The sequence below is a fragment of the Astatotilapia calliptera genome, chromosome 7 (assembly GCF_964374335.1).
Source record: "Astatotilapia calliptera chromosome 7, fAstCal68.1, whole genome shotgun sequence".
NCBI lineage: Eukaryota > Metazoa > Chordata > Actinopteri > Cichliformes > Cichlidae > Astatotilapia > Astatotilapia calliptera.
Genome location: NC_137428.1, coordinates 54,520,182 through 54,541,099, shown reverse-complemented (window position 1 = coordinate 54,541,099; position 20,918 = coordinate 54,520,182). Strand labels below are relative to the sequence as shown.

The window sequence follows — 20,918 nt, the reverse complement described above, 5'->3', positions numbered from 1 at the left end:
TGACAGCCTCTGCACACAGGACTCTGTTGGGTGAGTGTGTCACGGATAACACTCCTGGGATAGCCTCTGCATGAGCTCACTTTGCCTGCTGACTTACTTGTTTGTTGACACGAGTTGTCAGGAGCATCTCCCAAACGACCAGCTTGTCCTTGATTAATTATGCGTAACAGTAAATGATTGACTGTGATCGCTCTAAGCACAAAAAGAGAAAACAATGCTTGATATGATTGTTTTTTTCTTTCTTTCTGTATTTAAACTTCAGGGAGCAACATGATGGATAATCTTTGGGCAGTTCTATAAATCAGTGTGAAATATTGCACACAAGTGGCAAAATCCAAATTTGTTTCTCTGCGTTAGCAAGTCAGACCATTATTCAGAAGCACTGCTCTGTTAATGAAAATTTTTCCACCAGCAACAAATATTTAATGACTCAATATTCTACTAACCAAATCTATTTGAATTAGTGGTTTGCCATTTGCAAGTAGGTACTAGAACCCATGCTGAGATGGGATCACACCAGCTGAGACACTAATCACACCATTTCTGACTCATGAGAAGTCAGACATCATGACATCTGTATTTTGTACAAAGAAGTACTCGGTACATGTTTGTTTAAAATTATGACCTTCATTTTCTCAGTTACACATTTTTAAAATTGCAGTTCTTCTATCAATACCACAACAATTATGGGAACAAAATACACAAATGGATAAAAATGTATATACGTCTTTGTTTGCTTGTTTTAAAATATTTGTTTCAACTGAAAATCTAGAAGTGAGGTTATACACCACAGATTTCCAGCTGTCTGGCAAAAAATTGTTAAGCTTCGGCTCTTATTTCGAAAAGGTACTTCTTCCGGAAACAGGAAGTGGTATAAACCGTGAAAGCTTGCTCCATTCAAAAAGCTAAGAAGCTAATAGTTGAAGAAGAAACAGTTTTCTTATGAGCACTTAATATCGCAGTTTATTGAGTTGTATTGTTCAGGAGGCTCTTCATCACCGTAACTCCAAAAAGGTAAACAATTTTTTTTCAAGGCGATATTACCTTCATATAAACTTAGCTAAGGTTGATAGCAGGCCGTGGCTAAGCTAGTCACGACTCTCTAGTAAAACCGAACGACTAGTATTTCTGATGTCCTGGTCACAAAGTTAGCTAACAGGATGATTCCTGTCTCTAGAAATCTTCTCTGACAATAATGCTACATAATTAATATTTTCTTTCTTAATAACACGTGCTGTAGAAATGGCCGCGGATTGGTTGGGTAGTTTGGTGTCAATTAACTGTGGACCAACGCTGGGAGTCTACCAGGGAGAAGTATCATCTGTGGACCAGTCCAGCCAAACCATCTCCTTAAGACAGCCTTTCCACAATGGAGTCAAGTGTCCCGTGCCAGAGGTCACATTCAGGTAAGTCTGTGCTACTAAATGTTAGCTCATTGTCAACTTTTTAGCTCATCGGTTTTGTTATTTTACGTCATTCTGACTCATATTTTTTTTCCCAGTGCCATTGACATAAAAGACCTAAAGATTTTAGATTTTAGAAATGACAATAGTCGGACTACCTCTGCTGCACCTGCAAAGGTAACCAGCGCACCGGTTGCAGTCCCAAAGGGTGACCCTAGATCTGTGGAGAAACTGAACTCTCCACAGCACTGCTCTAAAAGTTATGGAGAGCGTCATCTGGACATACCTGGCCAGCCTAAAGGATTCCGTCGAAGACATAACTCCTGTAAGTGCAATGCTGTTAAATTCACTAAAAATCTGTGGCAAAGTGGTTAACTATATATTTATCATCCCCTCAGGGTCAGCCAGTAATCGAGGGGTAAATCAAGTGACGCCGAAGAAGAATGGGGTGAAGAATGGCCAGATGAAGCAGAGAGATGATGAGTGTTTTGGCGACGGCGTGGATGATTTCCTGGACACAGACTTTGATTTTGAAGGAAACCTGGCTCTTTTTGACAAAGCAGCAGTTTTCTCAGAGATTGACATATCGGAGCGTCGTAATGGTGTGAGGTCACGCGGCACACCTCAGGAGCAGACTCCTACTCGGTACCGGCATGATGAGAACATCCTGGAGGCCAAACCTGTTGTGTACAGACAGATTACTGTACCGCAGCCTGGGGCCAAAGAATACTGCACCGGCAAGTGTTTTATATTGGAATGAATGAAGTGGAGATGCAGGTAAATCAATTTAAGCCTTATTGATGTTTGCTTTACTTTCCACAGACTCTGGACTTGTTGTACCAAGTATAACCTACGAACTGCACAAGCGTCTGTTGTCTGTTGCTGAGCGCCATGGTCTGTCACTGGAGAGGAGACTGGAAATGACTGGAGTGTGTGCCAGTCAGATGGCACTTACATTACTAGGGGGGCCAAACAGGTAAGCAATTATCTAAAATGTGCCTTTTGTTGAACTGGCAACATTTAGGAAATGATACTAATATATGGGGATTCTAAATATCACATTATAGTTAAAATGGGTTTCAGTTTCACTTTGTTCTTTTTAAATATACTTTAAGAAGTTTTTAGTGCAGTGAAAACAACTGTAAAAACCCCAAAATGAATATATACAAAATGCAATACTATTCCCTAGAAAGTAAATACTCCCCAGAGAGTGAGCTGCTTTGGTGGAGGTTTGTGCTCTCAGAGTACTTATTTTTTTCTAAGTTTCTCTCTTGTTTCTATTTATTTCATATTTGTCGCATCAACACTAATTAACCTAGTCATTTTGTTCTTCTAAAGTACTAAATAAAACCTTTGCTATTCCTGCTTCTTCCAGATTCACCCCGAAGAATTTGCACCAGCATCCCACGGTGGCACTGCTGTGTGGCCCTCATGTTCAGGGAGCTCAGGGCATCAGCTGCGGTCGCCACCTGGCCAATCACGAAGTGGAGGTCGTCCTGTTTCTGCCAAACTTTGTCAAAATGCATGACGCCGTGACCAGCGAGGTCACCCTCTTCAACAAAACTGGTGGCAAACAGGTGTCCAGTATCAAAGGTAGGTTTGTTTTGTGGCTTTATTGATCTCTCCCCCTCCAAATACTGTTGGCTTCATTAAAAACAAAAGCGTTGCTAAATACCTTGACATTCTTCTTTTTTCTCTGTGGCTCCACAGACCTCCCTGACACCCCTGTGGATCTAATCATTAACTGTCTGGACTGTCATGAGAACACATTCCTGATGGATCAGCCTTGGTACTGGGCGGCTGCAGACTGGGCGAATCAGAACAGAGCACCAGTGCTAAGCTTAGATCCCCCTGCTAGCGGCCAGGGGCAGGCAGTTGAAGCCAAATGGTCCCTCTCACTTTGCCTTCCACTCCCCTTAGCTGAAGGGGCTGGCAGGGTCTACCTGTGTGACATAGGAATTCCTCGCCAGGTGTTCCAGGAAGTGGGAATCAAATACCATTCTCCCTTTGGCTGCAAATTTGTCATCCCCTTGCACTCGGCATAACGGGTCAGATGGTCGACATCTCACGTCATGTTGACAGATTAAATCTTTTACCTTCCATGACCGTTTGGGTTTTGGCGCCTTATATTCCAGAGTTAGATCTGTTTTTCCAGTTTATCTGTGAAATTTCTAACTCGGTGTGTGCAAACAGATCTTTTTCCTCATACTGAAGGACCAGTGGTGATGCATCTTACAGTAGCGTAGTAGGATTAAGTGCATATAGATAGAGATAGGGGGAGAAAAAGTAAGCATTTCTGAAAATACAGACTTTTGGAGGGTATAGCAAGCAGTTTAATAAGATTGCTAATAAGTCTTGTTAATTCATAATGATAACCAAAGTGTCAAAGAATGCAACATTAGAGCCATTTCAAAGAGGGAATACAGGAGAACAGTGCTGGTTTCTTCAACTTTTTATGTTAAAGTTTCTCTTGCTGTCAGTTCAAACATAAATATGGTGTCGTGCACACCATATCTGTATGTGCACAGCACTTGTGGCAAAGATCATTGTCAGCGTTGTGTCAAACAAAGTCTAACCACATTTAGTTCTCCGTGCTGTAGTCACGAAGAACACAGCATCTAGTTGTCTTTGTGTATGTGCTGCAGAGAAGAGCGTCTGCTTTAGCCCTCACACATACTCAGAGCTCCTGGTTCTGGATTGTGAAAATCTAAAAGTGTACTATAGGCTTCATCTTATTGTACAATACATGCAGTGGCATAAAATGTTACATCATGTTTTTGCTGTTTAGGGCTATCTTTTGTGAGCTCTCAAAAGGCAGGAGACGTGCAGTCATAATCCTCTTCACACTTGTCTGTTATAATGACTGCATACATTCAGACTTGCGTCATGTTGAAAGTATGATATGTAAATGTTAGTCTGTTTTAGATTGCTGCAGGGACTTTTATGAGTGTGTGACTGTGTGCTTGTTCAGACATGAAGTTGACACATTAAGATGCTGACAGCTTAATGGCTGTAAGGGGCTTTAATGTTCAGATTTAAAGTGAGTAGGACAATCACTGATTTAAAATAGGAGAGTTCTGAAAGTCATGGCAATCTAACTTTCTTTCAAAGCACTCCAGTGATTAGACGCAGATTCATCTCGGTTTACACGCATGAACAATTTTCACACGTATTGGGATCTGACGGCTTACAGTTAAGCTTACGCTGGTCTTTCCATTGCTGCCTGCAGTACTTTGCCACATTCTGTCACTGTTATGTAATGCTTTGTTGGGAATTAAGCTTGTAATATTTGTCCTAAATAACAAGGTGTTCAAATACAAGAGCAGCAGATTACAACAGCTTTTTTGTCTCTTCTGCAAATTATATTGTGATGATAAGGGCTCTGGAAACAAGACATGGCATGTAAAATAGATGCAGTCGTACCTTTTCATGATAATTTAAGGGGAAATAAGTTTATTAAACTTTGGTACAGTTATGGGATGAAGGGCTTTACTGTTGTTTGAAAGGCCCAAAGTTCTATTTGTACAACTCATGTAAAATCTTTATTGCTTCATCGAATGCCAACTAGAGTTTAGATTTGTTAAATATATTTTTCATACAGCGTCTGTTGTCTTTCAGCCATTACTGTATTATGGAGAAAATATTCAGTAGACTGCAGACTAAGTACTGATACCATATTCTCTCACAGTGAACTATCAAGTCTGCTAATTCTTGGCGATGTTGGGTTGCTGTTGCCTGTTTAGCTTGGTAGTACAGATTGGATTCAAAAGCCAACTTTGCTTTACACAATCAAAACTGGTGCAGACTTGATGAGGTCAAAGCAATTGCACAACTTCGGCAAGTTTTTGCAGTATTGCATGTTTCATATGCAGAAGTTAATAGAAGTCTGTCAAAGCGGAGCCCGAAGTGGCACAATTATAAGTGACACTTTGGCTAAAAATAAGTCCGACCAAAAAGGTTGGAGTGATCTTTTTTTTTTTTTTTTTTTTTTACCAAATGTTACTTTCTGTGTGGTGGGATTCAAATGTATTTAAATTCATTTGTGCTGATGCAGCGTCCCACACTTGAATACTTTCTAGGAACCAATAAAATTGGCTTAAAAAAAAAAAAAGAACTGCAGGATTGGGCAATCGTGGAAATCACAAAATATTCTTGATTCTTGTGTTCACGCTTTTATTTCAGGACATTAAGCTGATATTTAACAATACACTAAATCACAAACTGTGAAGTTCACGTGCAGCTGCTTTTTTTTTCTTCCCTTTGATGCCTTGATTGGAGGCATGTCTACTCAGATCTTTCAAGCAATGAATGTAACCATTTGCTGTGAAATGTGTCCAGAAGTGTATTACGTTGAGGTTACCAATCTGTGTCGGATCTGCATAGCTGTTCTCTAACGTGCCCTTATTTGGAGTTGGATTGTGTATTCTTTGAAATTGGTGTAAGAAAGGCTAAATTTAAGCAGTCCACACCATCTGAGGATTTTTTTTTTTTTTGAAAGTCATTGTAATTGTTTCTTTTGTGTAAATTAATCTGCACAGACTTCATGTACCGATTTGCCCAAAGTTACTTTCATACTTAAGTATTTTGTCCTTTCGCTAACATTCCTCTGACTGCATGTGTTATGTCACATCTGTTGAGACAAGTCTGGCTTGGAAACGTCATCAGCCAGCGTTGCTGAATGTGAATAAAATGAGTTTAGTTCGTCTTTGGCCACTAGGGGGCAGTGAATAAAACTTTTATGGTGGTTCCCTTTTGTTCTGCTGTAATGACAACTTTGTGTACTTAACACTATTTTCTCATCAACGGCAACAAAGAAAGGATTGTATATCAATAAAATGTGAACAGTCGAAGAACTTGGATCAGTCTGACTTTTTACAGGAAATATGTTTGTGCAAGTCTTTTTGCAGCAGCAGATGGGGATTCCCTCCTCCCCCTGCACCCCCATTTTTCTTTTCTTTTTAATCATTTATATGTCTTAAATGTTAAGGGCAGACATGCATATTAACTCGAGAAATATATAGACACGCAACTTTGCAACACAGAATTTGTTTTTTTTAGTGAGTTCCCTTTGAAGCCTCATGTGCAAAGTGCTGCTCAGTCTTAATATGTCACATCTGCAGGTTGAACCAATTAAATGAAAACAACTGCACCCACGCTGTCCCTGTATCTTGGTTTCTTGTTATTATTGCCTCATCGATGATCAAATTCCTTCACCGAATTGACTGAGACATCCTGTGGGGACTTATTTTTAGTTGTCAGCAACGCGCATGCGCAAAATCAAGGTGGGGCCAAAAAAAAAAACTTGAATGTGACGGGGAAAAGGAGTAGCGCAGAGCGAACTTGACTCAAATTAAGTTTAATCCTTTTTAATTACTCACCGCGATTTTACTGAGTAATACTTATCGCCGTGGCGGGAGTTTTTATTTCTCCCTCTAAACGGAAGGACGACACAAAAGAGGCGATACATCTGTGGAAGTTTACTTTGTTTTGCTGTCTTTTTTCATTTATAGGTCTGTTTTGTAAATAGTCTTGACTGGAGACGCATCAACGCCGCTGCCTATTGTTTTTAGTCGAGTTTCGTTTGGTGCCGTTCAAGTTTTCTGATCACCTGAGACAGTTTTCACTTCTTCCTCATCAGGACTGGATGTGTTTTGCGCTTCAGCATCGACTGTCGGTTATTTATTGCGTGAATGGCAAACTGTGCTCTCCTGTAGAAGGAAAAACAAACGTGTGGAATCACCTGTAAGCGCTTCAAATCGGCTGCTTTTACCTGCAAACAGGTAAGATTTCAAGTTTGAGACAGAGCTGCCTTTAAATTTTAAAATGTGCTGTTTATTTTAAAGTAGATGCAGTGACTGACAGCTCTGGCGGAGATAAATGTTAGGATGTCGAATGGGCATGGATAGTTTATTCAAACATCACAATGAAAAAGTCTTTTTTAAGTGAGTCGATTATAGACGTGGCCCTACTAACATCCTCCAAACTTCTACCACTTCCTCTGACTTCCTGGGGTGAAGAAGAAGCTGCAGCGCACAGCTGTCCACATTGCTGTGTTATAACATGTTGGGTGACTAGTAATAATCTGCTTTCGAGCTGGAGAGCAGCATTCATTCCCACTGTCACGGACTTTGGGATCTTTGACAGCTTTTTGAAGTTTTGTTAACGGTGGGCGCACTTTCACGTGCACGTGCATGCTACAAGTTGCAGAGCGGCGCTGTTAAATGTTCGTCGGGTAGGCTGCACCCGTCAGAAAATGGCAAAAAGCGATTAATGCACGTCAGAAAACAACATTTCCGCTATCAGAGATCTAGCTGAGCGGAGCATCTCTCGGGTGTGTTTTCTGGGTGATGCCCTTTTCGCTGAAACGGGACTTCCCTCCTTTTTCGGACAAAGTGTGAAGTGTGCGCTGGTGCAGCAACGGATCTCCTGACCAGCAAAGATTCTTCTTTTAGAGTACGATAAAGTGTAAAGAAAGATTAAGCTGTTGAAACAGGATGGAGAGAAGTTCGTAAAACCGCAGCAAAGCTTTGCTGCTGCACCATAATGTGTCACGCCTGGCTGCATGAGCAGCAGCAGCCTTGCACTGCACTTCACTCTGCGCTGTGCACACAGCACCCATAAAACAGCCTGCATGTGATCGCGCCACAGCGAGGAAAGGTCCATCCGCTGTTCAGGCACGGCAGTTTCGACTTATATGGTGTTTTTGATGCCGTGTTTCCTTGGTGAAGTCAACATGACCAAACGTTCTCCAGCGTGAAGAGGTTTGGTACGTCATGCGAACTTTGGATGGCAATAAAATGCAAAGTTCACTAGAATGGCTGGCTGGCCAAAATGCAGGGGATTGCCCCTGATTAACAATCGCTTATCCTTCTTCCTGCTACGCTGAAAACAACCTTGTTTCTCAGTTTAGCTTTTGTGTTTGTTTATGATAAATTGGATACTATTTTAAGTACACACCTAGTTTTTAACACACCCCCCACCCCAAGCGTCACAGGAAAAACTCTGAGCTATTAAAAGTGATACAATGATGGTCTGTGTTTCGGGTCCAAACATTGGACTCGCACTTCCTCTCTCAGATCCTACAGACGTTTGTTTCAGTCAGCTGTGCAAAAGCACCACAGTCCAGCTGCTGCCCCTAAAGGCAGAGGTGACTTCCTTCTCAGGAACATCTGCTGGCTGTTGTTATAGACCCCCACCAGCCTTCTCTTTGTGCTCATTACTGTTCACTGGATGTGTCTGTCTGTGTGCCAGCCAGGTGGCAGCTCAGTGGATGTTGACAAAAGTCAAGTGTTTATTTCTCTCTCTGCTGCCTGCTGCTGTTACAGTGTTGCTAACAGGACAGTAGTATCAAAGCAACTGAAGAGCATCATGAGGCTGGAGTGCTGGCCCTCTGCTGCACTTAGAGAAACGATAGGAGCCTTTAGTAAAAGAATCAATCAGATGATTTACTGAGATGAACCACTAGGTTAATGTTAACAACACATTTTTACGATCCTGCAAAATCTTAAGAATTAAACGCTGTATGATGTATCATTATGGCATCAACAGGCTTTAATGCTTTAAATAATTTGAATTTGAGCGGTGCTTTTCTACACTTTACACACAAGCCACGTTCATGTGTTTTTAATACTTTTTCCTGCATCGCATTTTCTATTATTACAGGGGGTTCAGGATCCATCCCATTTATACACAAAGACCCACTCTACCTGAGCCACAGTCTCATTTTATGATCTCATGGTCTTCGATGTGTGACTAAAAGAAGAGGGAGTCATTTCTGATAGCTTTGGGGAATAAACAATTAGCTAATCCAGCCTCCCACCGTGCACAATCAACATTTTCACCTCGGTTATTGTCTGTGAGTAAATGAGGGAGTGGCAGATTTTAGGTCAAAGAAGATGTTTTTACATTCTTGTCCCGTCTTGCTCCGTGCAGTCAGGCTGCCGCTGATTAGTTCAGTAAAGACTGCAACTGACTTGCACAAGAAGGCACAAGAGACAAGTGTTGATCAGTGGTTTGATTTGGACAACAGGATTGTTTTAAACTGCAAGAACATGCGATATTATACCATGTAAGAGCTGTATGAGCTTATTTTGCAGTTATACAGTCCAACACTATTTATTAGTCACTCTTTATGATTAAACTAATCGACTGTGGCTTCCTTTTATTTTTGGGAATGAATGTTGTCCATCGCCTCCCTTCATTCAACTTATATCTGTGTATGTGCACAATTATGAGATTTATGTCTACAATTAATGTAGAGCAGTAAACACAAAACGGAACAGTGAGCAAAATTTAAAGATCAAGTCACATCACTGCCCTTAAAACTGCTCAGTGGATGCATTGATGATGATGTTGGATCTAATGAGACTGGGGTCAGCAGAAATTTGACTCACTCACAATGAGATCCTTTGCTGCTTCCTGAAAAAAAGCAAGCTGTGGCTCCATGCAGAGCTCTGTGGAAATGGCAGTGGGAGTCTGTGGCAGAATGAGCTCTGTCCCGTTCACTCAGCTGCTGGTGGCCTGCTGCTGGGAAGCATTCAGCGTCCCAGAAGAGATTAATATGAAAAAAGGGGAAAAAAGCTGCTGACCCCGTTGATACATTCTTCTTTTGACGAGACTCTTTACAAAGGGTTTCCCTCACACATATTCTGTTGCAGTCCACAACTTCTGGTGGCTTTCAGAGCATCGTCAGCATAATGTCCTGCTTCGAGGTAAAACTCAGATGATTGTACTTTTGATGTGTTTCAGTCACAAAATAACCTTGTGGATCTGGAAATGCTGATTTGGAAACCACCATTTAAATCTGTAGTGAAAAAAAACTACTTTTAACAGCGCCCAAATATTCAGTGTTTAGGAATAACTGATACATATGAAGACGATGCATTTCAATTTTGGGGGGAAAATACTTTGAGGCTTAGCGATAACCTTCCAGCTACTTTCATCTCTTGTATGGTGTCTATCTGCTTTAATCTTGTCTTCAACACCTAAAATGCAGTATAGTCAGCCTGGGATCAGGTGATCATCCTGGCCAGTCAATCCTTTAGATAATCTGGTTTTATATTTAGGATTGTTACCTTGCTTGATGATGAAAAGTGGAAAAAAATTGAATTAGCAGGTCCAATATTGGATTTAAAATCAAATGTGCTGAAGCACAGAGCCAAAATATGAAAAGCCTGTAACTGTCCACACTGTTTGGACTGTGTGACATCAAGTATTTGATACATTGTCATAAAAGTTTATTCCAACAGTCGCAGCCTACAGTACACCAACATTGTCGACTTTGGCGAACACCCGACGTTCCCTGTATTACATCAGCGGCTTTTCATTTTGGGGTCGTAGTGAAATAGATCCTAAATTGAATGGGGTACAGCTGTATGGACAGATGGTCTACCACCAGACGTTTCTGAAAAAATAGTCAACTGTATTAATCTAGGTAAGCTTATCCTTTAGTTAGAGAGGTCATGATAGTTATGATATGCACAATATTAATGTATTATTCCCTTCTGCAGGTAGGGATTGGCTTTGAATGTATTGACAAAAAAAACTATTTAATATTAAACAACAGCTCTGACTTTTACTAACATAAGTAAAAATGTCCCAGTGGCCACAATGGGAGTTAAGTGGCCTCAATGTGCCGAGTCACTCTATAAAAAACCTTGTGACTATAAAATTATGATTTTTTTTACAGCTTACCTGAAAATAAAATGCAGAGAAAGTACATTTCATAATAACTGAATCATAGTGAACAGAGTGCTTGCAACTCCCTCACTTTTGGGATCTCCATACTGAACATCCCGACACAACAAACACACAACTTTACATTCTCTCTCTCTTTTTCTTTGTTAAAATTGGACTAGGTTACATTGTTTCATTTATAATCGGCAGCTAACACACGCTGTCTTTTGGACTCTCTGTGATGTCTCTTGGCCAGTGTTGGTGGTCTAAATTTGGGAAATGCCCGATGTTCACACTTTGTCCTAAGATGAGATAACGTTTCCTTTATTTATCCTAGAGATGGGGATTTCCTTTGTTCTCACAGTTAAAATGTAATAATAGTAATGTAAAATAGGTATATATTTAGATTAAAAGATACTGAAAACTTATTATAGAATAAGACAAAATATTTTCAAAATAAACGATGCAGAAACAATAGCTTACTAAATGTAGCTTTAGGTGGTAAAAAGCTTGTTTTCTTTTAATAATAAAGCAGGGACTTTGAGGTTTGTTCTTATTTGGCATGAGATTTGTTTGGGAAGCACAGGATCATGCAACATAAGGTAAAAGCATGGGTCATTACCAGATTGCTCGAGTTGGGATAAAATTGTGTCGTTGCTACAGCATTGATTTTATTTAATAATTAATAATTTAATAATGATGAATAAACCACATGAAGCTGTGGGTGATGGTACTGTCGTTGGTTTATGTGGCGCTTTCGTCATTAACAGGTTGATGAATTTGCTTACCAGAAGGTTGCGCTCATGGGAAATTGATGAAATGCCCAAAGAGTATAGAAGTCATCTCGAAGCCCCTGTGAATGCACACACAAATTTTCACAGCAACACTTGTAATAGTTAGTTCAAGCATTCAAGTCAAGATCTGTGATGTGCTGACCCACAGACCTAAAGTGAGATCTTCATAGCCACACCAACAGCACGGCTAAAAATATCACATGCTTTTCTGACTTCTCTCTTATTTTTCCATATGAACAGACAGAATGTTTTTCTCACCACAGTTTTGCATTTTGGTGTGTGTCAATAATTTGTTTGTCTTTAAAGTCTTTGTAAAGATAAAAAAGAAACACACACACACACACACACACACACACACACCACAGCTGCACACAAACACACCTACACAAGAATAACTGGCCCACAGCAGCTCGGTTATCTTTGCCTTTCTTTGACTGTCTGCACATAGTAGAGCTGGGTTGGGGTGAGCAGAGTGGGGCTGTTCTTAAGGGTGTGGGAAATGTGTCCAGATAGTTTTGTCCCTTGATACAGGAGACAGCTGCACCACTCCATAAGGGACCACATCCATCACATCCCCATGGTGCGGTGTGATGACAGTCTCGTGATAGTTTTTAAACACACGCTTGTCTGAGAAATGGCGGGCTATTTATTTAAACAGAAAAACACACCAGATGGAAGAAGCGTTATAAGAGAAGAGGATTTTTTTCATTTATCGCGTTTCTAAGCAACCCACCCTAAAGTTGGTGTGTACAGAAGTTGGGATGTCGTACAGGAAGTTGACTGCACTGCAGTGGACATGTCAAAGGATGTGACCTCATGTAAAGTGACAGTTTATCAGAGCCAGGATTTTCCCTGAGCTCTGACCATTTGAGCCCTGCCACCTCTTCCTGGGAACTGATAGAGCAAGAGAGGAAGTGGGGTTTGGGGGGAAAGAGAGAGGGAGGATGTGGAGCATGACTTAATTTGTAGGTCATCATTTAACTATGATGTCTTTGCTCTGATTGGTTGTGTGTTTATGTGTGTGTGTATCATGGAAACACAGGCCCCGGGGTTACTCAGGCCTAAGGTTAGTGTCACAGTGGCTGTTTTATTGACATAAAGTAATGCTGGGCTGGATGAGTCCCTGGGGCCTGGTCAGATCTCACCACAAGTTTGCATTCCAGGGTTGGAAGAAAGCTATCTTGATTCCTACAAGGCCCAGTCATTGAGTTTAAGATGGAGAACCAGTGTGTGCCTTATTTTAGGTCAGACCAAGCTAGGTTTTCACATGAAATACACAGTAGGGAGTAGGTTGCATTTTGGTCTCTTTATCTCTTACTTTTAGCATGTCAGAGTGCATTTCTTACTTTGTATGAAATATTCTACAGTGAAAGAGCTTCTTTATGTTGGCACTGTTTTCCTCCGTCATGGAAACATTATGCACTAGTTGTGAAAGTGTGTTTAAAAAAAGAAAACCTGTTAGTTCTGCTTTCTGTCTGAGCGAGTTATTTTTACCGACACTGTCTGATCTGACGTTACTCCAGTGTGCTGTGATAATGGCTCATCTGCTTGCTTCGAATTACCATGTGCCCCCGTACAGCGAAACCACAAATTCATTATCTTCCTGAGAATTTGCTTGCGGTCGGGTCAGTATCAGTAAACAGGGGGACATCCTAGTTACTCTTCTGCTCGCTTTCACAGGTACTGCGTGCGCGCGTGTGTGTTTACCAGCTCTAATGGTAGGAGCTAGCAAACCTCACCTGTGAGAGGATCGAACCGCCTCACCATGACAGAGGTCCAGGTAAGGTCCAGGTGGTGTGTGACAAAAATTGCAAGCACAAATGAAAAAATATGGATTTTTACTGAAACAGTGACCGTCCCTCGCTTTTATAGAACCCATGGCCGCAGGGCACAGAGTGTGTGGCCAGGTATAACTTCAAAGGCACAACAGAGCAGGACCTGCCCTTTAACAAAGGAGACGTGTTGACTATCATTGTTGTCACAAAGGTAATATTTCTTTTTTGTTGTCTGCGTTTCTATGAAGACAGCTCTGTGTTTGATGCCATGCGGCGCCACTCAGTAAACTTTTTGCATTTCAGGATCCAAACTGGTACAAGGCTAAAAATTCTGCAGGCCGCGAGGGAACGATCCCAGCCAACTATGTCCAGAAAAGGGAAGGTGTGAAAAGTGGGGGAAAGCTGAGTCTAATGCCGTAAGTATATAGATTCTCATGAGCATCGGTTGTCTGTATCTCTTGCCGCAGCACCATCTTTGTGCGGCGTTTTTAGCAGTGTTTAAAATAGCTTGACTTTGCCCTCTTCCATGGCTGTGTGGTTGCAGAAGGCTGATGGCCTATTTGTCGTGGCAATTGCACAGTAGTTGTGTGAATGGAGACCACAGTTTGGTTGGGCTGTGTTGTAATTGCAGTGCACGTCTGTCTGCTTCCACCTCAGGTTTGCATGAACTCTGCACAGTTTCCTGTTGTTTCTTTTCTATTTCAGACTGAAGTAATCTAAAAAATCTCCCCACTTGTCCACGTCATGGGTTTGCTGCTGCAGGCATGTGCATATGTATGAATGCCAGCTTTATTTAGAGCGCACTTGCTGATAAACTTTAATGCAAATCGAACTGTACCAGAAACCAAATAAGATAATAATTTTCCTTTAGCATAAGGTGCCTAGGATTGAGCTTAACTCATCAGTTGCTATATATAAATGTATGCTTTCAGACATGTGATATCTCATTCACAGTTGCTTTAAAAAATGCCTTCTCTTGGAAATGGAAATGAGTAAAAGAAAACCAACTCTCACATAGTGTGCAGTTCTCAGTAAATATTACCAGTAATGAATATGAGCTTACACTGATAAAAGGGGATCTTGACCTCAAAAAGTTCTGTATTACGAGCTAAGATGAGAACCCGTAATACAGAACTGAAAGGAAAACTTTATAACGATACTTTCCTTTCAGCTTGGAGGGAAACTGCTTCTGTGTCTGTAAAGAAAAGCTTTCCAACAAGCTTTATTGTGTGATATTTAAATGTAACTTTCGTATGGAGCCAAGTGCAAATGCATACGCTGTACATTCCAAAAACCACATTTAAATATGTGACAGCCTCTGTTGTATAACTGGTTGCAGTGGATATGCAAATCACCCTAATCTATATATCTGGATGATGAAGGCAGTAGTTGTTTAATTTGCATTAAAGCCCCATTTAAGGTTTGTGATAACACTGTGAGGTTGATTAAACGCGGAAAGATGAAAATTTTTCAAAGACTAAAGCAATAATCTGCCACAAATATCCCTTTATTTTGTGTTAGGAAGGGAGATTTAGCTTTTCCTGTCTTTGCACGTGTTGTCTGATTAACAGCTCTAAACATTATTTTAATAGTGAGGAACGTGGGAAAATGGACAAATAGGTACAGTAGCTATAAAAAAAATTACTTTCAGCTTGAGTTGTTGAAAAAAAAATCAGCTTCAGCACTCTTAGAATGAATATTTTTGTTTTGACCTTCATCTGGCAAATGCATACATGCGTACACCACCGAACACTCAGCCAGTACCAGGAAGCTACAAACCTATGAGCAAAACACACCTGTCAGCATGAGAGAAAGAAACTTTGATATTAAGGCCTGCTAGTGTAACTTCCCTTTGATGAACCAGCCAAACTTTAAGGCAGTTTTTAGCGTGTAAGAACGCGCTGCGAGAACCAGTTAGTTTACTGAATGTGGTTATTTATAATCCCGACTCTTAATATAGCGGCTACACTGAAAACCACAATACCCAAATACATTTTTTTTAAAATAATAAATGTAATCTGTTCAGCAGACACTGGTGCCGTGGCTTTACATGGAAAATAGAGCGTATGAACAGTAACAGAAAGTGAAACATCAAGGTTACAGTTGTTTTCTCCCAAATGCACAAAATATATATATTTACTTACAATATATATGTTTGTAAAAAGAAGGAACGTGACAGTGTAACAAGTAAAAAAAAGTCAAGCGTAAAATGAAATGCACAATCAAACCATCTAAGGCTTTAAAAGACCCAGTTTAAGAATGACTGGATCCAAGTGGGTAAAATAGGAGGAAGACATTTAACTAATAATGTTTGTTAATGATTGATGCAGACAGTAGAATGGATGCAGGCACAGTCTATATGTTGTTATTGGATATGTCACGTGTACATACAGCTGATGTGAATTTGGAGTTGCTGGGCTGATCTGTTGGTTTTGTCGGTGTACTGATTTCTGGCTACCTCTTCCACCAGATGGTTTCATGGCAAGATAACTCGGGATCAGGCGGAGCGGTTGCTTAACCCCCCTGAGACAGGCCTGTTCTTGGTGCGGGAAAGCACTAACTTCCCTGGCGACTACACTCTGTGTGTGAGCTGCGACGGTAAGGTGGAGCACTATCGCATCATCTACCACAACGGCAAGCTCACCATCGATGATGAGGCTTATTTTGAAAACCTCATGCAGCTTGTAGAGGTAAGGCGTAAATTGGGCTTTTATTTCTAAATAAAACAAAGTGTTTCTGATATTTTCTAGGAGGCTATATTGAGCATCAGTCTACTGTAAGCATGTTTTAGCCTCCCCATGTTACTGTGCTAGTTCAGAGAGTCTGTGCAGTTCCTGGAACATATAATGAACAGGAAGTATCAAAGAGGAAGTGAACAGTATGCTGAGGTTCAGAGTTCTAACCTCAAACAGATACTAGGTCTTTACTCTCAAAATGACTGCTTTTCCTGTGTGAAATGCTTATTTTGAACAGCAACATACTATTTATTCTGCACAGTAAAGTAGATTTGTGTCTGTAAGTTCTGGCCAACTGAAGCTTTTCAGTCAACCATTGCATGTGGTTTTGACCGTATTTGAGCAGGCAGCCCTCTGTTGGTCACAGGTATACACTATTCAATGAGTTTTACTCATGTTTTTTTACAGAAGTTCACAAAGGTTTGAACTTCAAGCTTCAGTTTCTTTTAAAATACAGCTACAGCACCCACAAGCAATATAAGAAGGACAAAGATAAGTAGCGAAACCCACAGATGTACTCATTAGGTGCTCTAAACCAATCCTCTAAAAGATGATGCAGAGTGAAAGTTGCTATTCAAATTGGTTTGAGCTTTTTTCTGCAAATAAATGAAGGGGGAATTTTCTTTCCAAAATACTAAAGCTGCTTTGAAGCTCTGAATGTGGTTCTGATAGTTTCTGTCATGGTAAAAGTTCCTTTGCTCTTATGAGGCCATGTGCACTGTATTTTATCTCTTATTCTATGTAGCACTACACCAAAGATGCTGATGGCCTCTGCACCAAACTAATCAAGCCAAAGCTGGAGGAAGGGACGGTGGCTGCGCAGGATGAATTTTCCAGGAGTAAGCTTGCCGGTTCTTTGTAACTTGTACAGCAGGGACATTGTGGATTTTTATTATTATTTTCATTTTTCTTTTATTTATTGTTCTTGATGATCAAAAGCTTGTTTGCGTCTCAGCTGAATTCTGTTTCTACTTTCAATGATGAACAGGCGGCTGGTCGTTGAGCAGAAAAGACCTCAAGCTGCAGCAGGTTATTGGAAAAGGAGAATTTGGAGGTAAGTAGATTAGGGTTCATGTTTACTTAAGATGAGCTTAAACTCCATGGTGAGTTTAAGCCCAGTCTTAATTTCTTGCATGAAACAGAAATCAGAGCAACATAAAGATGTGACGCATCATATGCTGCATTTGGGTGTAAAGGATTTTGCCTAAAAAGACATTTAAGCCCCAAATATTAAATATTCCTCATCGCAGAACCACCAAATTTCATTTCATTACTGTGAAAACCATGAGATTGTGCCATGACGTTCATATATGGACTGTTCTTCTCCTTGTAATCGACATAAAAGTTAGAAAACTGTTCAAATTTAATTTCTGTGAACATGTCATTTGCCGCATTGCCGTCTTACTGTTGGTTTGGGGTCGTATAAAGGCAGCTTCACTGATCAGTTCATTGCTTGTGATTATTCAGATGTGATGGTGGGAGACTACAGAGGGACCAAAGTAGCTGTGAAGTGCATCAAAAACGACGCCACAGCGCAGGCCTTTATTGCAGAGGCTTCTGTCATGACGTAAGGAAATTAAACATTTGTTCTGGCGCGTTTTAGAAACATAAATAGACACGTACTGACTGCTCTGCTTGTCCCCTTCATCAGGCAACTACGGCACGATAACCTGGTACAGCTGCTTGGAGTGATTGTGGAGGAGAACGGAAGTCTTTTTATAGTTACTGAGTATATGGCAAAGGTAAGTGGCTGAGTGTCTGATAATCTCCCGACGTGGTGAATACTCTGTATAAAACATATAACATGCTTTTGTTGTTGTTGTTAGGGCTGTTTGGTTGACTATTTACGTTCCAGAGGCCGGACAGTACTTGGTGGAGAAGCTCTCCTACATTTTGCATTGTGAGTATTTCTGCAGCGAACCACAATTTCGGCAGTTATTCTGTTGTATTTTATGCTATGTTAGTATTAGCAGAGCGGTGTTGCAATAGCTAGTGATCAGAGAGGGAGGAAATTCAGCTCTAAAGAGGGGCATATTTTGCAGCACAAAGAGCAGATTATATCTCATGAGTCTATAGATAAGAGGTTAAAGTTGTGGTTGATGTTTATTCGAATTTCAATCTTTATCAGGTATTCTTTAAAGGACCACTTAGCCCATATATTTAAAGACAACACGGTTAGCAGATAAAAGGGTTATTTTATTATCTTAAAAGGCCCTTTTATCTTCCCACTGAATGGTAGAAATCAGTTATAGTAGTTTCATTTATTTAATTTTTTAAATTTTTTTTATTTTCGTGCCATGACAAAAAGTTGATTCGACACGCCTGAGCCTGGCGTTTGTTACTTTTTCTTTTACTTTCACAGAGACGTCTGTGAAGCCATGGCGTATCTGGAGACCAATAACTTTGTTCACCGAGACTTAGCCGCACGAAACGTTCTCGTGTCAGAGGACAACATGGCTAAAGTCAGTGATTTTGGCTTGACCAAGGAGGCCTCTTCCACTCAGGATACCGCTAAGCTCCCCGTGAAGTGGACGGCACCTGAAGCACTGAGAGAAAAGGTGCGCTGCTTTAGAGCTGTTCTGAGCCGTGTGCTTTGCCGTGCATAGTTTGTGTATCCAAAACACAGTGAAATAAACTCTTAATATCCTTTTTTTTTCTATTTGTCATTAGAAATTTTCCACCAAATCAGATGTTTGGAGCTACGGTATTTTGCTGTGGGAGATTTACTCTTTTGGCCGAGTTCCTTATCCAAGAATTGTAAGTATCAGCTTGTTTTTGTGCATAAAAAAATATGCTGGAATAACAGCTTTGGATTAGGAAAACAATGACTTTTTAAAATTCAAAATCAATAATAATAGTACTTTGTGATCGCTCTCGAACATCCATATATGTGTTATGAGTATAGCCCTAGGTTTAAAGGACCAAAATGTTCAACAAACAAATCTGGTCTTTCCCGTAGCCATTAAAGGATGTAGTGCCTCGAGTGGAGAAAGGCTACAAAATGGACTGTCCTGACGGCTGTCCTGAAGTCGTGTATAACATCATGAAACAGTGCTGGAACCTGGATCCCGCCGCCCGACCAAGTTTTCAGATGTTGAAAGAGTGGATTCAGCATATCACCCAAGGGATGGGAAAAAGACAATGAGGGATCTGACAAAACAGACACAACATAGATCCTCTTTTTTCATTTTGACCACTGAGACCATAACTGTGGAATTTAAAAAAAAAAATCTCACAAGGACTGTACAATTTGGCAAAATTCACAACAAATACTGTTTTCATTGTGCTTTTTTAGCAAACATCAGGTTGTTCAGACTGCAGTGACTTTCTTAGTCGAGTGGCGCCATCAGGTTTTTCTCGTCTCGTCTTCTTGCACTTTGTTATCCAGAGTGAATGATTAACTGTCATCAACAAGTCTGTCACAGTGCTGCCTCAGAACCAGTGCCTTGACGTGCTTCCACGTCTTTTTTTTGTCCTTTACATCAACATCCTTAACGTAACGGTAGTGTCCTTTTAATTTCACGAACCTGTAAAAAGTAACTTAATTTGACTCAGCCGACTGAATCTGTTTAAAACTGAAAGATGCTTCAATAGTAGAATTGCAATTTTGATACGTCGTTGTCTTTTTTGGGGGATTTTTCTCCTAATGATATCAGGTACACCATTTTTGCATGAATGTTGGATTTTTTTTGCTTAAAGGACAAAATTTCAAAGAAAGAATAATAATTATCCAACTTTATCTTTTTTCTCTTGTATGATATTAAATGTTTTATGACTACGTTTTCATCCTCCCGTGAGTCGAAAAGGAAAAGGTTTTTCATCTGACATCCTAAAATGTTTTATCAGACAATATTTTGGGATTTGAGCAAACTATCAGGATTTTGTGAGAAAGAGAAACAGAGAATGTTAATACTTGTACTGTACTGTCGTTTTCAACAATAAAAAAACAAACAAACCAAAAAACCTTTTTGAAAATATTTTCTGAATAATTTTTTTAACATTCTTTTGAAATTATATTAAAAGTTTTAACAGTTTTTAAATTGTAAATTGCTATTTTCTATTTCACTGGATGTATTTGAAGACTTTTTGAAGATACTCATTATCTATGCAGCAATAATAAACTACTATCCATTACTTTTGAAAAAAAAAAAAATCTACATCCCATACAAAAAAGAAATTTGCTCCACAGAAGCTACATGTTTTAAATGCATATACACAGCACCGGTTATGTCTTTAATTTCCCATTCAGAAATGGGCACGTGATCCTCTGAGTATATTTTAATGACCATAAATTTGTTTGATATTGCTACTTTCTTGAATAATGAAACATTGCCATCAGGTGATGAATGAGAATACAATTAGCTACAACAATGTACCGACAACTGACACACTTAAGGAGGGCAAAATAATGATTAAAATCATTTGAATGTCCTCTTAAATTAGAAAACAATGTTTTGCTGTCAGATTGACTTTGCGATTCTAAATTTTTACCATAAAAGGAAATAAAGAAAGGAGGAAATACAAGTCATTTATCTG

General features: G+C 40.0%; 3 protein-coding genes across 4 annotated transcripts in view; all 3 read left to right on the top strand.

The window, feature by feature from the left end:
• syt18b (synaptotagmin XVIIIb) overlaps nucleotides 1-20,918 on the top strand; it is a 367,435-nt gene that overhangs the window by 12,593 nt on the left and 333,924 nt on the right. The gene's annotated exons all lie outside the window — the stretch shown is intronic.
• edc3 (enhancer of mRNA decapping 3 homolog (S. cerevisiae)) lies at nucleotides 855-6,253 on the top strand. Its single transcript, XM_026175666.2, has 7 exons — nucleotides 855-1,014; nucleotides 1,241-1,406; nucleotides 1,502-1,728; nucleotides 1,802-2,140; nucleotides 2,226-2,379; nucleotides 2,779-2,996; nucleotides 3,114-6,253. The coding sequence occupies exons 2-7, from the start codon at nucleotides 1,243-1,245 to the stop codon at nucleotides 3,446-3,448; spliced, it is 1,437 nt and encodes a 478-aa protein (XP_026031451.1). The 5' UTR covers nucleotides 855-1,014; nucleotides 1,241-1,242; the 3' UTR covers nucleotides 3,449-6,253.
• On the top strand, nucleotides 6,689-20,345 carry LOC113026650 (tyrosine-protein kinase CSK-like). Its single transcript, XM_026175670.2, has 13 exons — nucleotides 6,689-7,183; nucleotides 13,553-13,652; nucleotides 13,745-13,858; nucleotides 13,951-14,063; nucleotides 16,118-16,337; nucleotides 17,128-17,221; nucleotides 17,371-17,436; nucleotides 17,850-17,949; nucleotides 18,034-18,124; nucleotides 18,209-18,282; nucleotides 18,745-18,940; nucleotides 19,053-19,139; nucleotides 19,342-20,345. Exons 2-13 carry the CDS (start codon nucleotides 13,638-13,640, stop codon nucleotides 19,525-19,527), a joined length of 1,356 nt encoding a protein of 451 aa, XP_026031455.1. The 5' UTR covers nucleotides 6,689-7,183; nucleotides 13,553-13,637; the 3' UTR covers nucleotides 19,528-20,345.

Bases quoted from the DNA above. Each gene is read 5' to 3' on its own strand.
- edc3 (XM_026175666.2), top strand. From the start codon at position 1,243: ATGGCCGCGGATTGGTTGGGTAGTTTGGTGTCAATTAACTGTGGACCA. The intron at 2,380-2,778 runs GTAAGCAATTAT...TGCTTCTTCCAG, and splicing joins TTACTAGGGGGGCCAAACAG to ATTCACCCCGAAGAATTTGC. The intron at 2,997-3,113 runs GTAGGTTTGTTT...GTGGCTCCACAG, and splicing joins ACAGGTGTCCAGTATCAAAG to ACCTCCCTGACACCCCTGTG.
- LOC113026650 (XM_026175670.2), top strand. The intron at 16,338-17,127 runs GTAAGGCGTAAA...TATTCTATGTAG, and splicing joins ACCTCATGCAGCTTGTAGAG to CACTACACCAAAGATGCTGA. The intron at 17,437-17,849 runs GTAAGTAGATTA...GTGATTATTCAG, and splicing joins TGGAAAAGGAGAATTTGGAG to ATGTGATGGTGGGAGACTAC.